The sequence below is a fragment of the Calonectris borealis genome, chromosome 4, assembly GCF_964195595.1.
Source record: "Calonectris borealis chromosome 4, bCalBor7.hap1.2, whole genome shotgun sequence".
NCBI lineage: Eukaryota > Metazoa > Chordata > Aves > Procellariiformes > Procellariidae > Calonectris > Calonectris borealis.
Window position 1 is genome coordinate 37621692 of NC_134315.1, and position 17234 is coordinate 37638925.

The following is a 17234-nucleotide window of genomic DNA, read 5'->3' on the forward strand; positions in this document are numbered from 1 at the left end:
GTTTGTCTCCAAGTACTGTGGAATTTTAGCAGCCTTGACCATCAGAATAAGAGGGGACATTATAAACAAATGCATGCCAAAAAAAGCCAGAAATAAAACTGCATACCAAGCATTCTTCCCGACGACTTCTACTGACAGCACAAACATCTACTCTCAGCGTCTTCTGTAGCAGTGTTACTTGGGAAATGGCTACTCTGAATATCTCGTTGAATAAAATGGTTTCCATGGCAGGATGAACTTTTGTGCGGAACAGACAGCTGATATCAGTTGAGGATGGAAGTACTGCTACTCTAATATACCTGCCGGAAACAAAACAAAATCTTTACCTGTATTTAAACTAGCACTTGCTGGTGACGCGTGATAGAAGTTGACCCCATCGACTGAAGGACTGCATAGCAAGAAAAATGAAACAGCAACAAATCAGACGTGGAATGGAAAAGAGGTGAAAAAGAGGAGTGAGAAACTCCTCCTGTCCCCTGCACAAACATTTCCCAAAAAGGAATTTCTATGCCTGGTAAGGTAGTAGCAAGAGAGGTAGCTATTTCTGTCTCTATCCAAGTTTATCACAGTACCGGTTAAGTACTGTGAAAACTGAGGATCATGTCACAGACGGGAGGAAACATGATCTTAACGTTAATTAAAAAAATGAGAAAAATTTGGGTGGATGTAAAAATTAAACTCTTAGAACGATGTGAGCAGCACTGAAAAGCAGTGACGTCTTTTAATTTTTTAAAGGAACAAACAAAACAAAACCTACAAGGAAACCAGAAAACTAAGGAAAATGAGGAAGAAAATAGCTAGGCCCATAGCTGCTTAAGATCAATTCATAACATATTAAGTGAGACTTTGAAGAATGCATCTTGCAAGCCTAAACTTAAGCACAGGGAATAACTGTGCAGCTACATTCTTTTTATAGAACAAATATCAATGGATATCATGTGGATAAAGATAATACTTGCTAACTTGCAGGTCTCGCTTTAGTAGTAGCTTGATAGAGTAAAGACATGCCTAATGCAATTTGTACATGTTATTTACCTATTGCACAGCTTCTCATACACATGAATGAGCATAGTAATTGTTTTACATCTTTTCGGTGTCTATGCATTAGCCTATTTCTGGTATTGGCTTTAAATATAATTGACATTCACTGTAGAATAGAATGCAATGAAGCTAGCTAAAGCAGGAAGAAAAAGTGGGCCAAAGAAAATTATTCTGGAAAAAACTTGTTCTCCCAAAATTTATAGTACTATTGCTATATTTTCTGGTAACGACTTCGTACGTGCTATTATTATTATTAAAAACTTAGTTTTACAATAATTAAACCAAAAGAAATTAGGTCGGTGAGAAATTTGATTTTGGTATGTGAATTTGGGCATAGCCTTTATTCCCCAATTATGCCATACTTCTTGGGATAAAAAGTAAGACCTAAGTTGTTTGGTTTGCATGTAGAGCCTGAATAGCAGGTATCCAGCATTTTGACAAACCAATCCCAAAGTTAAGTGGTAGTACAATCTAATTCCAGTAATGCTGCTGCTGTATTCACATAAATGTAGGTGAGCAATTTGCATGGTCTACTGAAAACAGCCATTTTAATAGATCAAGCAATTGGGAAACATTTAGAAAAGAGGTAGGAATAGAAGATAAAGTATATTAAAAGTATGTTTAAAAGGTGGTTCATTGGAGCGTCCTTTTAATAATTTAGCCAATTTATTGGCATCAGGCCAGAATGAGGGGTAAACAGAGAAGCAAAAGATAAATTGCTCACTGGTTTTGTTTTACAAGAGGACTTACTTTCATTTTAATTAAAAAAGTTAAAGAGTCAACCAATGCCTCAGATTTTGCTGTGACAAACCTCTGACTTCTCAACTGATGAAAAAATGATCCTGACACAAATAGTAAGTATTCAGCTGGCTCTACCTACTCTACAAGTGAACAGCTTTTACAAACAGTGTGGAAACAGATATAAGAAAGACCTCATGTCAAATCTATTCCTCTGTGTGTAAAGGTTCAATGAAGTACGAATCTATCCAATTTGACGTGCTAGAAAATACAGTTATAGCATCATTTTCCAGACCCAATTTTTATCATTGTACATATCTGTACAGTATATACAAACGTGCACACAATGGTAAATGACAGAAAAAAATGCCATTTGCAAGGTCCTTCCTTTATCCTGCCCTTTCTTCCTCCTTGTTTCGGGTAGCTTTAGTTTTATTAAATCTTTTTAGCAGCAGCAGGTCTGGACTTCTGCACTGAAGACACTTGACTACTAATTACAACTTCATACTTCAATTCCTAAAAAGATGCCAGCTATGATCTAACTTTATCTTACTGAACGAACGTTTTGTTGACATTCTTTTTATATTCTACATTATCTATTTTTCCTCTAAGCTGTGTCAATTTATTCTTCTATAATTTTTCTATATTCTTGTGCTAAATGCTAGCAGACTTGGAAAGTCAGCAGGGGAAAGATGGAGGTTAGAGAAGGAAGGATGGTAGTAGACAACCGTTTTTTATGAGAAACAGAAAAATCCAACAAGCACCAAGGCCTGTACCCCTATACATCCTTTCCATATTCAGTGGCTTCCTATTGATCTGCCAATCAAATTCAAGCTGATGGGGGACAGGGGGAAGGGAACCAGCAAGAAAACCAAATTTTCCAAGGATTGATTATGTTCTACTCTAATCTTACTAAGCTTCTCAACAGTTTAAGATAGCTTTCCAGCCTGTAAAAAAGCTCACTGAAGTACAAGTGTCCCCAAGGAGCCAAGGCAAGCTGTACTTATTTGTACAGATGAGAGTTTTGGATTAGAATCTCAATGGCAACATTTCCTTATTCAGGCATTTTTGTTCATCTCCTACATACGATTTCCACTGTAATTACTTTTAAATCTTTCCTGTCCTATTCAACACAAAAGAACTAATTCTTAACAGACCTCCAAGCTGCAGTTGTTAGGGAAGGTGTATCTCAATGTGGCTGTGCTCGCCCACTTGCAATTTATCAAATTACTCCTTACCTTTAAAAGCTCACTTAAAAGACACATACTATTTTAACATCATTTTACATCAAAATGCCACTTAAATGTAAAAGGACAACATTCTGAGCTGAAAGAATGGAAAAGTGTCAAAATAATGTTTTTAGTAACTACAGAATAGCTGTTCTGCACTCGCAAAGCTACAGAATGTTTAAAAACACTAAATGAAGCATCATTTTAAAAAATCCTTTTTGTTCCACTTTAGTGAAACATACGAATTTCCTGATAACTTCTTTTTCTTGCAGCATTGCTGGAATATGTAAAAGCTAACTACTACTACAGATTGAAAAGTTTTATACATGTTTTAGCGCTGTTAAGCAGTAAATCAATCCATTCCTTTGGAGAATTTGTACAATTTATTATTGTACTCTCATATTTCAACACTACTGCTTAGTGACTGACTTACACTTTAGAGCCAAGGGGGACAGAAAACGCTGGAAGATTTCTGAGCCGTACTATGATTATCACAAAACTTGAATTGCTGTGGTCATATCTGTTGAAGAAAGGACAACATGAGGGAAGTTTACTATTTGCATTTATGTACGAACAGAAATATTCTCTTTGCTGGTCACTTACCTGAGTCCTATTTGTACCTGGGCAGCCTCTACAGTTGTTGCATCATCTTCACTATATACAATGTCCTCAGTTTCATTTGGTCTAGGGCAAACAGGCAAATACTCAAATTTAGGAAAATTATAGTTAGCTTTCAGCAATAATTAAGGTATGCATACACAGAATGTATATACATTCTCCTGAACAGGCTGATTTAATTACAGCACGCACTCCAAATGAGAATTTCAGAGCCTACACAATAGCAATGCCTGTTTTGGGGACAGTCGCTGCCTGAACAGTTTGACAACTCCAGTAATGAGTCGGAAAGGCCTTAGGCTGATTACTGAAGCAGGCTGGACTAATTGGCAAGAGAAAAACTCGTGACATTTTCCTATAACATACTTAGTACTTCTTTAAGCTCCTGAATACAAAATTGGAAATTAAAATTTGTAATAAACATCAGACCACACGTAAACTGGATATGAAGTACTGCTTTGGAGAATATTTGAGAAGCAGGAGCTCTGTAAAATAGAGAGGTTTCTGTGCAAACAAGAAGCATATCTCCTCTGAGCCTGTTTTCAGAAGCATTCAAAGAACCAAAGGAACTCACGTCTTCCAGCTGAAGAGCAACTCTAGTGTTGAGTGGAATTACAGACAATGGCAAATAATGTGGCAAAATAATTTCCAGTCATTTTCTGGGAGGTTTGAGTGAGGATGTGGTATTAATGCGTTTCATTGATTTTTAAAACTAGACTGTTGGGATCAATAAACAAGATCAAGATAGAAACTGTCAAGATAGGAAATGTGGAGAATGACACAGACATCCCACACCTTATCAAGACATGACAGCATTATTTTAAGACTCTGCATTTAGAGGTTTCCTTTTTACTATTCATTTCCTGGCTGATGGCTAATTTGATAGAGTGTATTTATTTCCTCCCCTGCCTTAAATTACTCAATACAAAGGACTGGTCTATACAGTAGAAATCACTGTACTGTACTTCAGGAGCACACTGACAAATTGTAAGTCATTCCACACACAGTGCTCATAAAGACACTTCTACTAAACATAAGCAACTCACACAGAGACACTCATTACCTCTTCACTACTTCCTATTCAGTGAGAGTTAAGAGTACCCACACCTGGAGCTATCATGGAATAACCAGTGTCTGTAAATCTTAGCTTGCACAAATGACAACAGTTTCCTTTTTACATAGGCTTAGGGGATGCAACTGTCATCTTTTCTCTTCTCCTGAGTAAGGACAGGAAGAAGACAGGAATTTGTTCTGTTTTCCACTTATCCTGCCACTTGCAGTCATTGGAGAGGACAGCTAAAGACTTGCTCCACAGAACATCCACAGCTTTTGGTCCAATGTCTGTTCATTTCTATACACTGGACTTATAACTGGAGCAGACAGTAAGTGTTGATTACAGTGGCTCAGAATTGAAACAAAATGGAAAGACAACAATGGTTATTGAACCAAAATACACAGTCACAGCCACTCAGTCAGGTGAAGGCTGAGTTTTTAATAGATGGGAGTTTATTTCAGCCTAAGAAGTTGCATTAGGTCTAACTTAACACATGGAGGAAACTAATACTAGGATTCAGACTTCAGGATGAAATACGGATCCATGACCTAAGATGAGACTGAATGGCCACTCTAACAGTTCAGGAGGAATCCCTTTTGTATTTCAACTTTTTTATTTGGTCTCATCTATTTTATTACCTTTTAATTTGTGACAGACATGACAAGTAGAAGTATTTTCTCAGAGGCCAATAAAAGCCATTTATGATACCATAATGCATCGTTACCTGTCCTAACAGAAAAGCATTTAGCCTGGCAACAGGAGATGTGCATCTACATCTTTGTAACCATTCTGCTAAAACATCTCTCTGAATATTCAAAAGGACAAAAAATTTTTAATGTCAACAACTTGCCAAAACTGAGGTAAAAAATAAAGATTTTGGTTTCTCTCATAGTTTGCAATAGTCTTCTGTTATGCAGTTTAAAGTTCATTGTTCTCACTGCCAGAAAACAGTATGAAGAATCCTGTAGAAGTTATGTCTTGTCAAAAAGCAACAATAGCGAATACATTTCTTGTATCCTGTTCATCACAGTGAAGCATGATATTAAACCCTAACCTGGATTATTTTTATACCAACAGTACAACTGAGAATTTTCTTATCTTTCCTATATCCTCTTTTTTAAAAAAGAAAATATTCAAGCAAAATGTTATGCAATCTTAAGATTGCCTCTAAACAAAACAAGAAGTAACAATAGTCACTCTGAGTAGAGTTAATACAGCCACATGGCAGAACCTGTATAGTTTAAATACAGCTTTTCTCCTAGGAAAGCTTCTAAAAAGAAAAAAAACAGGATTAGAAGGTAGCATATTAATGCTACTCAACCAAGTTATACAAGCACTCTAATGCAAATTTATTAGCTTAAAAAAGCAATCAAACTTAATTGTTTGGTAAATGTGCCCTCCTTTCAATATGAAAGGACAAAATATTTATAAAAAAGGTGTCCTGGTTTCAGCTGGGGTCGAGTTAATTTTCTTCCCAGTAGCTGGTATAGTGCTGGATTTTGGATTTAGTATGAGAAAAATGTTGATAACACACTGATGTTTTAGTTGTTGCTAAGTAGTGTTGACACTAATCAAGGACTTTTCCGCTTCCCGTGCTCTGCCAGGTGCACAAGAAGCTGGGAGGGAGCACAGCCAGGACAGCTGACCCAACTGACCAACGGGTCAATTCATACCATATGACGTCATGCTCAGCATATAAAGCTGGAGGAAGAAGAAGGAAGGGGGGGACGTTCGGAGTGATGGTGTTTGTCTTCCCAAGTAACAGTTATGCGTGATGGAGCCCTGCTTTCCTGGAGATGGCTGAACACCTGCCTGCCGATGGGAAGTAGTTGATGAATTCCTTGTTTTGCTTCGCTTGCGTGCGCGGCTTTTGCTTTCCCTATTAAACTGTCTCTATCTCAACCCATGAGTTTTCTCACTTTTACTCTTCCGACTCTCTCCCCCATCCCACCAGAGGGGAGCGAGCGACTGGCTGTGTGGTGTTTAGATGCCGGTCGGGGCATCTAAGACCAATAAACTGCTTATGCTGATATTATATAATTGCTTATAGATGTATTTAAATTTTTGGTGGAAGGACTTGCATTATTTCTCAAACCTACTGTTTCACAGAAGCTTCATATACACCACTATCTCCAGCTACAGACTCATCGGACACGGCAGCAGATACACAAGCTGTTTTCTCCTCAAGCAGGTGACTAGCTGTTCTTCGTGGTAAGTCAACACCTACAAAATGAAAGAATAATGAAAATTAGTCCAAGAGATTAATAGTCAGAAAGAGAGAGGCGCATAGCTTAGAAAGTTGTCAAGTTGAAAGTGGTGACCCTTAACTGAGTATCACAGAGTAGTTTTTTTCCACATCGTTAAACATTCTGAGACTGTACTGCTGTTACCACATATTCTGGCTAGGGATATAAGCAAACTGATGAACTTGAAAATGTACAACTATTATTCCTTCCCAGAGATACAGGCTCCTATCATCACCCATATCTGTTGAGCTAGTTATTATCCTTCATTATCTTCATTATTAACCCTCATTATCCTGATCTTTAAACCTGTATTTGCCATGTTCACATTCTGCACTGTAGTAACACTTCAGTTACATACAAAGTGATTGCCTACTGTCTATTAAATATTCAGAAGTCAGACAGATGCTCTCTCTCCAGTGATATAACTGCTAGAAATTAAAAATCCCCTCTGGCTTACTATCATCAAAAACTTTTTATGCTACAATCTCTTTACTATCAGCTACTACTTAGCTTTAATCTTCAACTCGCATTCATACGCTAGCGTCATGCAGTGAAGAAGCAGCATTCACGGAAAGCCACGTTCTGCAGCATAGTAAGTTGAGGGCCTATGCAGTACTTTTATCTGCCAAAGGGTGAGGATATTGGTATGCGTTATCGTCCCCAGCTGAATCATGACTCTGCATCTTATTAAGATGTTTAAAATTTAAGGCTTCAGATTAGATGATTGATTGCTGCATTTGTGCTTTTATTTATGGCAGTAGGAATGCTTTTTCCTTGATGATGAAGTGCTCTTTCCCTCCCCGCCCCACCATGTGAGGGGTGAAGGTGATGACACGATTTATTGATTACCCTTAGGAATTACCACAGCAGCCTGAATTGACTTTGACAATGACAGACACCGACTGCGGAAGAACTACATGATATCCTAGCTTGGTTTCTGACAGCAGGGACATGTGCAGAGGAGCAAATATCTCTATAGCTCACCTGTACAGAAAAGTCAGAGACAGACAGAGAAGCAGGTGAGCACTGCTCTAAAAAGCCAATGCAGATTATTACATGAAAATACTAGCCATACTGTCTGGAGGTATGTTTGTCTACCTCCAAGTTAAGATTCAGCAGTATTCAGATTTGTAGTCTTGTAAAACTTAAGTGTGTGGGCTGAAATTTTCCATGCAGGTTTTACGCCTCCGGCTGATTTTGTTGAAAACCATCCCATTCAGCATTGCAGCAGTTCCAGGAATGAAATTGGAGTGTAAACACCGACCAATCCCAGGTCTATGTCTCACTGCTAATGTACTGAAGCCTCACCATGAGGCCCATTTTACTGTGGACACTAGAGGTACTGAAGCATAATTAATTAATATCTGGCTTTTCAAAATCTGAGTGCTTGTTTTGGCAGTCTTAATGCAGATTTAAAGATAATTTGTATCATATGTATAACCCTACATGAGGAAGTATCAGTATGAAGAATCACAGGATGAATTTATATTTTAAAACCATAACTACTTATAGACTTAAAAGACACCCTGATACTATCCAGAATAACAGGTCCTCAAAAAAGCTCAAAAACATTAGACAACCACATGATGCCTCTGAAAATAATGATCTAAAGACATAAATTTAAAAAAAATAATTCTGACTCCTCATAGCCCTATGCGTTCCCAAATTCCAAACCACCTTAAACTCAGTTCTCAGACTAGACGAGCTGCAGCCAGCCAGCCAGCCAGACCGAAAGTTGTTGTAATTTGGAAAGGACATGCTGCTGAAATATGGGCAGGAAAATTAATTATTTTTTTCATCTTTTACAATATGGCTCTAAAGCAAAATAACTGTGTTCCACTATACTGAAAAGACAAATCCTTTTCCATGTTTGTCCACTTTGCATTTCACAGGTTCAGACCATTAGAACACCAGTCAATTTCTTTTTTTCTTTCTGCACAGTTGAACAGAGCGGGGGACTCCCAGCTTGTACTATGTGTACCACGCATTTCTCTTCTGGTGCCACATTGCTCTGGTCAATATTGAAATTACTACAGTACTGCACTAAGCTAATCTAATTAACCAACAGCTGTTACAACAATTCATTGAGATATATAGAGATATATACAGAGATATATATGTATAAATAAAAGCAGATTTCTCATGAAAATATATGTCTGCATCAATATGTCCAGGTACTTTTATTAAAAACTGGCAGACTCCAGGCACAAGGTTCAAGCTTGGCAACAAATCTGGACAATGCATTCTCTAGAGCTAGGCTGTATTTATTCTAAGACATCCCAACTCCTTAGTTAGCCGCTTCACTACCAACTCAGGCCCAGAAATGCGGAGCTGTGTATGCTAAGTGCTGATCAGGTTTCAAATAGGGCTGCCAGTGCTCAGCACTAGTGGAAATCTGGCTCCCTCAGTTCTTCCTTGGGAAAACAGAGCCACTGTGTAACATAAACACACGAATGGTTTGCAACATACTTAAAGACAACGACACAGAATGACACTAGAAAAGTCAATAAATGTGCAGAGAAAGCACAACATACTGTCAACCCTAACAAAAGGCAGCAAAGGCAATACTCGAAGACTGAGGACAAGTCATCAATTCTTGACAGCTGGTATTTTTGAAGTTCTGACTCTGCCAAAGGCTTTGACAATGTAAGACGACTAAGTATGTTGCATGGCTTTTATTGCAGACTAGAAGTGGAATTCATTACACCTAATTCAGCCATCTCAAAGTTAAAGTTAACTAGTTAGTAAGGATACCTCGACAACTCACAGGGTCATTCACCCCATCTTCCTTAAAGGGAAGTACGTTGTAGGATAAGATGACTCATCCTTTTGGAAGTTACCCACAGACTGTAGCGGGAGCCTAGACTAGCTTAGAGCTCTGATCTAACTCGGATGGATAAAAAGCAAAGCACTATGAAACCCATGTTAAAAATGGTGAGAGTCCCACTGTAATTTACATGGCATGTGGTCACTTGTCTTTCTCAACTCACGCAAAAAAAATGAACTGCAGATCTTTCGGTGACAGCAGATTCAAATAACTAGACATACATATGCACATAAAAATTCTAACTCTTAAGTCCAGAAATCTCTTTTACTGAGGATGTCAGTTTGTAGCTTATTCTTCAGTAAGAAACAAAGTATCTGATTTCAAGTTACCAAAAACCAGCAGAGGGTTTTTCTTCTTTATCCCCATACATCCTGACAATACCTAGGAACACCATGCATCTGTGTCTTCAAGATCCAGCTTCAGGTTTTTCTGTTATTTTTTCATGACCGAGTCTGCAATACGTGAACTTCCCTTCTGAGATAGCTATTGAAAAATGTAGATGGAATCGGGGTGATCACAGCTCTCTGCACCCAAAACTAGAACTTATGTAACGTCCCTCAGAATTACTGACTGTCCACCATGGCAAATGTATGTATGCTGATCAAAATACTCTTCAGTTACATGAGTACCTCCCCATTCAAGAGCCAGCTGTTAGTTCAAAATTTTCATGTAACATATATATTTTACATTAGATTTTTTTATTACCTGAACTTCCTTCATGTAGAGAAGGCAGAGGCTGCCTAATGCCTTCATTAAGATCTTTATCATCTGCAGGAATCTGAGATTCTGCTCTGCCTTCAGAGTCCAATAATATTTGGTTCTCACAGAGACTAATGCCTGCAAAATCACCCAAAAGGTCACAGTCTTCAAAGTCCGTAGTGAGGTGATGCAGAAGGGAATTTTGAGCTGACACTGAAAACGCAGCTTCTAAAACCAAAGGGGAGCCGGGGGGGGACAAGGAAGACAGTGAGGATCTGGAAGACAGTGATGTCACAGATTTGGGAGGTTCAGTCAATTTGGGATGGTCTGCAGCTGAAGGAGAGTCACTGTAACCCAGTCTCCCATGGGAACTGACCACTTCATTTTCATGAATAGTAGTGATAGGCCCCGAAGGAATGTAACCACTTTTTTCTTGCAATATGAAGTCAAGTTTATACTGATAGTCCAAATCCGTTATTTGCTCGCCTTGGTTATAGTAGAGATCCATGGAGCTGAGCGAGTTTAGCGACCCTCTGCTTGATGTGTTCAGAGATCCCCGGCTGGATGCCAGAGATCCCAAACTGCTTCCTGAAGACACAGATAACGTACTAGCTGAGAGGCTGCAAAGAAAGCACAAACACTTACACTTAAACTAAACCAGCACAAAACGGTACAAGGAGAGATAAGATTGACTGGAGCTGCACTATAACAATTTACAACTGAATGCTGCTTGAGGCATTATTTATTTTAAGCATCCATACCTGGTTTAGATCAATGTGCCCAACCTGCACACCATCAGGGCAATTTATCCAGCTTACAGCCTGCTCCTAAAGCCCATTTCTCTTCAGGAGAAGGCTACAGATTGGATACACTGGTCCGGCAGTACCTGCAGCCTTCTCAGCTGCTATATTCCCCCAAAGACCCACTCCACCCTGGTGTGGGCACTCATGGGGTCAATGTGACAGGAATGGAGTCCCCAGGAAGGAAGTTATGGCAGCAGAGGAGTGCTGCCACCTCTAGAGCAATACATGCAGCTTGCCCTCTGCCCAAGCACCTGGGAAAGACGGCAGCTAGAAGGAGACAACTTACAGCAGAACTGCTTCACATCTATAAGACAATACACACTCTACATGCACAGTAAATCCAACTACTTAAGCATGGCCAAGGCCGTAACATCCAATCCCTGAATTGGTCAGGCAGTTGGACTAGATGATTGTTGTAGGTCCCTTCCAACTGAAATAATCTATTCTATTCTATTCAGTCTTCTCCTGTTAATAACAGAAGATAAGGAGCCCTGCCAGGTTAGAGAAACTGTCACTGCCTTGGCTCAGGACAACTCTGCTAGGAAAAAAAAGTCAGGAAAAGTTATTCAAGGCAGCCCCTTCTAAACACTTAAAAGATGTTTACTGAACAATAACAGAGCTATCACCTTTAAAAATTTTGCCACTGGGCTAGAAAACTGCTTTTAAAAGGACAAAGAGACCCCCAAAAGTCCAAACAAACACAAGCACAAAATACTTTAAAAAAATAATTTAAAAGACTCTTTTCCTAACTAATCACCAATCAAAATGCAATTTATGGGATCTGGCTGAAATGTTTGAAATAGCTAAGCCAGCCCAGATCCCAGGAGTAGGATGGTATGGCTTACTGTGAGAGGATCTCTATAAAATGCTCAAAAACATTTTTCCTCTTAAAGCCCTATTTTGATTTCTAAGAGAATAGGTAAACATTAATGCAGTGTCTGATTGGTGTATCCCACTGGGATATGCAAGAAAATTCAGGATTTTCTAAATAAATATAACGGACACATGGTTTGGTAGCACAGGGTACAGTCCATAAGTGAGAGAAACTCTTCCCTAGGACCAGTTACATGTATTATTAAATATTAGAATTCCCATCAGACCAATGAGTTTGAGTTCACAGTTGCTGTAACTGATTACTTTTTTGTTATCACTATGAATTTCATAAACCCAGAGTCAGATTTTGAATCAATGACTGTCAGGAAAAAAAATATCCTGCTGAGAATACATTTCTGTCTACAGAAAGCGTAAGTCAGTGTTGAAGAATAAAACCAGAATCAATGATTCACCTAAGTATTTACATGCATACATATACTCATTAAGCCTCTTCAGTTATTAGACAGAATAAAGGCTACAGTTCTAGTAACTCATTTTAGACAGAACTCTGAGAAACCATTTGGTCTCCTCAGTGATAGGATTTTGAAGATATGACTAATTAGAAAATCCCTGATTTATTTATTTATTTACACTGAAGCAAAATAATGTCTGCCTGCTTAACTATGGAAGCTGTGCAAAAAATCCATTCATTCCAGTCTTGAGCGCTTACTGAAATTATAAAGGTACACCAGGTTTGCATGGTGGCAAAATGCTTGAAGCTATTACACTTGCATTTTCTTATTTAAATATTAAACAATTTTGTTCAGCTTCCAGCTAAGAGAAAAACCTAAGAATGAAGTTTAGACAGCCAGGTCCACTAGATTGTTGCTGAAAACAGGTTTTACATTACGCAGTACAGTCTTACCTCCTCAGCTGAGAATGCAAATAAGTAGTTAACTTTGTAGTTTCTTCAAGTTTCTGTACCAACTCTTTCCTTCTCTCCTCCGATTTCAATCTGGAAAGATACATATAAGTATAGGAAAGCATTACAAAATAATCTGGAGGCTAAAATACTTTATAGATAAGACAGAAACAAAGTGAAGATCCCTCATATTTTCATCTGGTTGCCAACTACTAAAATCCAAGAGACTGTGTTAGCTCTCAGTCCTACCGTAAAACCCTGACCACTTCAGCAGAGTGACTTTACCTGCAGAATACTAAGCACTGTAACAAACCTGCTGAGTGTATAAGCAAGCAGAGTGTTGGTACATTGACACTGTACCAAGGGGAACATGCACCCAATAAAAGCGTAACACATGAGCACTAGGAAAATAGCTGCAACTTCAGGAAAATAAGATCTGCACTAAGACAGTTTTAAAAAGCCATGCTGTAGACTGGCTCCTTACTTAATATAGTTTCAGAAAAAAACCCAAAAGAAGACAAATATCAGTATTAGTTCTGATAATGCAAGAACTTGGGGTAGCACTGCAGGAAGTTTAAAATTTAAGTACTCCCTTTGATTTCAGTCTTCGTATAGAGACAAAGCACAGTAAATCAAAGCAGCATTCAAGCACAAGGTTCTGAGATCATGGACCATATTTAGGAGTCCTTGGTAAAGATTTCTACAATCCCAACAGCTTTGTCATCAACTCAGAGCCACACAGCATTGTAATGCTCATTATCAAGGTTCACCTTTATGAAAAAGCCAGATTTATTGCCTCCTGCACTGTTATCCAGCCTAGCTCTAAACCCACAAATGGTGGAACTCTCCCATTCCTTTTGGCTGGCTACTAGCAGAAAGGATTCACTAACCTTTACAGTGATTTCTCCTTTTATAATTCCCTTTTATCACTCCATTTACAACACCAAATAAATTGCTTTCCCTCAGTGGATTCAGCTAAAACCCTGCTATAGTTGTGGATTAGTATATTCTCTTCTAGCCCTTGGCTCAGCCAACTGACACATGTCATAGGTTCTCAAGCAACAAATCTGAAGGACAAGAAATTACCTCCCTTCCTTTTAAAAAAAAAAAAAAAGTTTGGTGTTCATTCACAGAAACCTTTCCTTTGGCCTTTCTGGCATCTCAAGGATGTATAAATTAAAACTCAAATGCAGAGAACACTTCAAGGAACAAAAACCAAAAATCAACCATTGCTTTCTTATGCAAACTGAATGAAATACTCAATAGTTCCCAGAATTCACTCTCTTTGAGTGTCAGATACCAGTAAAAAGACATTAAGTCCTCAATTCAGCAAAGCATGAAAAGCACTTGCTTACACCCATGCTTATTCAATGAGCAATTCTGGGTTATGCAAAGGTGAATAAGTTACGCCGAGGTCAGCCAGGGTGTGAACTTCCAGTCCACTGCCTATGCTGCGTGCGCTCTTACACCGCAATAATGTGTTCATCTGCCAATACCTGCTAAGACTGTTAAAAGCATACAACAGTATTTCATTCTTTGCCCAGGAAGACATACACACAGGTTTCCAAACCAAGAATTATGCTCATTTATGGTATCGAGACGCTCTTTCCTACCATTTTACTATTTATCAATGCCTTCTGCCTTCTTTTAAAGCCTAATTTATCCTAATTTTCCCAAGCAAGAGTGCTCTTCACTAACTCTTTTGTGGCTTTTCAATAGTGAACTATCATTTTATCTTCAAGGAAAAGGCACAAAAATTGCTGTGTGTATTCAACTACTAATGGCAAAAGACAGGAAAGAAAATTAAAAGCTTAGGAACTTCTCTGACTGGAGTCCTCAAAACAGACACCTATAGTTGTTCCACTGAATTTGTACTATTAAACGAAAAGGTTTGTTTGTTTTTTTCCTCCAAAGCACAAACAAAAGTTTGTTTTCCTTTATTATCTTAAGGAGGTTGATAAATGTAATTTATCCCATATAATTTAGCTCCTGAAAAAACATTCTTTCCTAGATGAAATTTGATCTACTAGTGATTAAAGAAGTAGTATTAATACCTGTAGGTAAATTTCAGAAAGATGTTAGTCACAAGTCACAAACACAAGCCAGATGATGAAATCACTCCTGGAAGTTCCAAGACATGCAGAAAATAATTTTACTATCTCACAACAAATTGAGATTCAAGGAAATTTTTTTCATTCTACATCAGACCAAATTAAAAAACCAATCAAACAAAAAACCCCCTGAAACTTTCAAGCAATGAACCTTCCTTCTTTATAGCATAAGCAGGAACTTTAATATCCCAAAGACCATGTAAACACCTGAACAACCATTGTGTTATCTATTCTGACACGGGCCTCTCAATCTCTCCTATTTGCACCCCTCCTACCTAAATTAACCTATTGCTCATTGCAGGAGCGACTTGAGTGTTAGTGAGACATCTTTCTCCACTTTTGATCTTAAATTGTAACATTGCTGAGATGGGCATAGAATCTTAAAAAAATACATTAAAAAGTTAAAGTGCACACACCTCACCTTTCAATGCAAACTTATGGGGACATGTTTGTTTACGACAGGCACAAGAGCAGGGGCCAGTTTTGCAGGCAACAGCACAATCAAGTAGTTAAATCATGCATCTGTTTAAATGCCTGTGATTACTTAGATTTTGCCAAGGACTAAAGCAGTAATGAAATCTCCCTGACACGAACGCAGAGGCAAGAAAGTAGCAAATAGTTCTCAACAGTTCCACAATCCAGATATTTCTGTATAGTTGCTGGAAGGCTTCTTAAAGCAGTCAGAGTATGCCCTGTCTCTGCTTTTCTGAAGCTGATGCGCTATGATTTATATCCTCCTCTGTAAATTGATTCTACAGTACATCTACTAGTGGCATCCTACTCCAAAATAACCCAGGGCTATGCTATAATGCTTTTGTTTTAAGTCTTCTGTTTCTTGCCCCTTTAGAAAAAAATAAAAACAAAACAAAACAAAAATTCCAAAAAACCCCAAAAAACCAAACAAAAAACCCTCATCACATCAAGCTCTGACACAATCCATAGCTTCTTACACTGTTGCTTCATTATCAGTACCTGTGAAAACACTGGAAACCTAAGGCATTCACGAAACTTCATGAAAGAACATAGTAATGCAACAGCGCAGCGCTTTGAAGATGGTGTGGCTCCTCCACTGATAATGGAGAGGAGAATCTTCCTCATCTCAAAGAATTAAAATGTTGGTGGGTTGATGAGATAAAATTAACTGTATCCTTTTCTCAAATTAACATTTCAGGAAAAGTTTCACTATCTGAATCCTTCTACAAAATGAAGATTTTCTTTATGTTTATAGCAGACCCACCAGAAATAATCTTCAAAATAAGTTTAATGTGAAAGAATTGATGTGCTCTGAAGTCATCAAGGGAGACAGTTTTAATATCATAAAGAGTTTCAGGTAGAAATTCACTGGAGATTCACTGGAATGGCAAAAAAGCAAACCAGAAGCCACCATAAATACTAGCAGTGTATGATGTGAAATCTTACAGTAACCTCACAAAAAAATTCCACATTTTCAGGAACAAAAATCAAAAGAAAAAAATTTGAAGAAAATAGAGGGGAAAAAATTTTAAGCTGTAACAACTAGTTGTGTCACTATACATGGAAAAAATCTGCCATTTCATTTCTTCTTGACAGTGGGAGACAATTTGACTTGCCCTTGGTACGCAAAGTTTGGCATCTGACACGTATGGGAAAATGTGCAGGTGCAGAATTTTCTTTGGCACTAAACAAGCAAATCCAAGACTAAGAAACCAGCTACCAATTTACAGCATGAGTCAAGATTTAGCTATTACTTACAACAGCATATTATCAGAGCCTTAGATTCAAATTATTTATTTGTCAGTGTGATTTTATTATTGACCCCTTATTCTCCATTCATTAATGAAAGTCAGGAAGCAACGGATCCATGGTAATTTAGATACTATTAACACAGACAGGTAATTTCTCCTGTAAAAATATAGTTCAAATAGAACATAACCCTTCTTCTAAAACATGTTTGGATTATCAATATAATGCAGTTTAAACTATTATAAAGTGTACAAATATGTTTAAAAATCATGCCTAATACACACATACGTACTTTGTAAACAAAAAATTTCCTCACTACTCAGCTACAATATAGGACCCAATTTCTAATGTCACTAACAGGAATTTTGCCATTCAATGAAACTGGAGCAACAGCAGGTGTTTCGTAGCAGAGGG

General features: G+C 38.0%; 1 protein-coding gene across 1 annotated transcript in view; it reads right to left on the bottom strand.

Moving 5' to 3' along the window:
- Positions 1-17234, bottom strand: part of WWC2 (WW and C2 domain containing 2) — a 102578-nt gene that overhangs the window by 18613 nt on the left and 66731 nt on the right. The window contains exons 10-15 of the mRNA XM_075149287.1: positions 12991-13080; positions 10456-11069; positions 6777-6900; positions 3612-3692; positions 3442-3528; positions 107-299 (exon numbers count right to left, since the gene is read on the bottom strand). Of these exons, the coding sequence (XP_075005388.1) occupies positions 107-299; positions 3442-3528; positions 3612-3692; positions 6777-6900; positions 10456-11069; positions 12991-13080 (1189 nt within the window). The remainder of the gene's footprint in view (positions 1-106; positions 300-3441; positions 3529-3611; positions 3693-6776; positions 6901-10455; positions 11070-12990; positions 13081-17234) is intronic.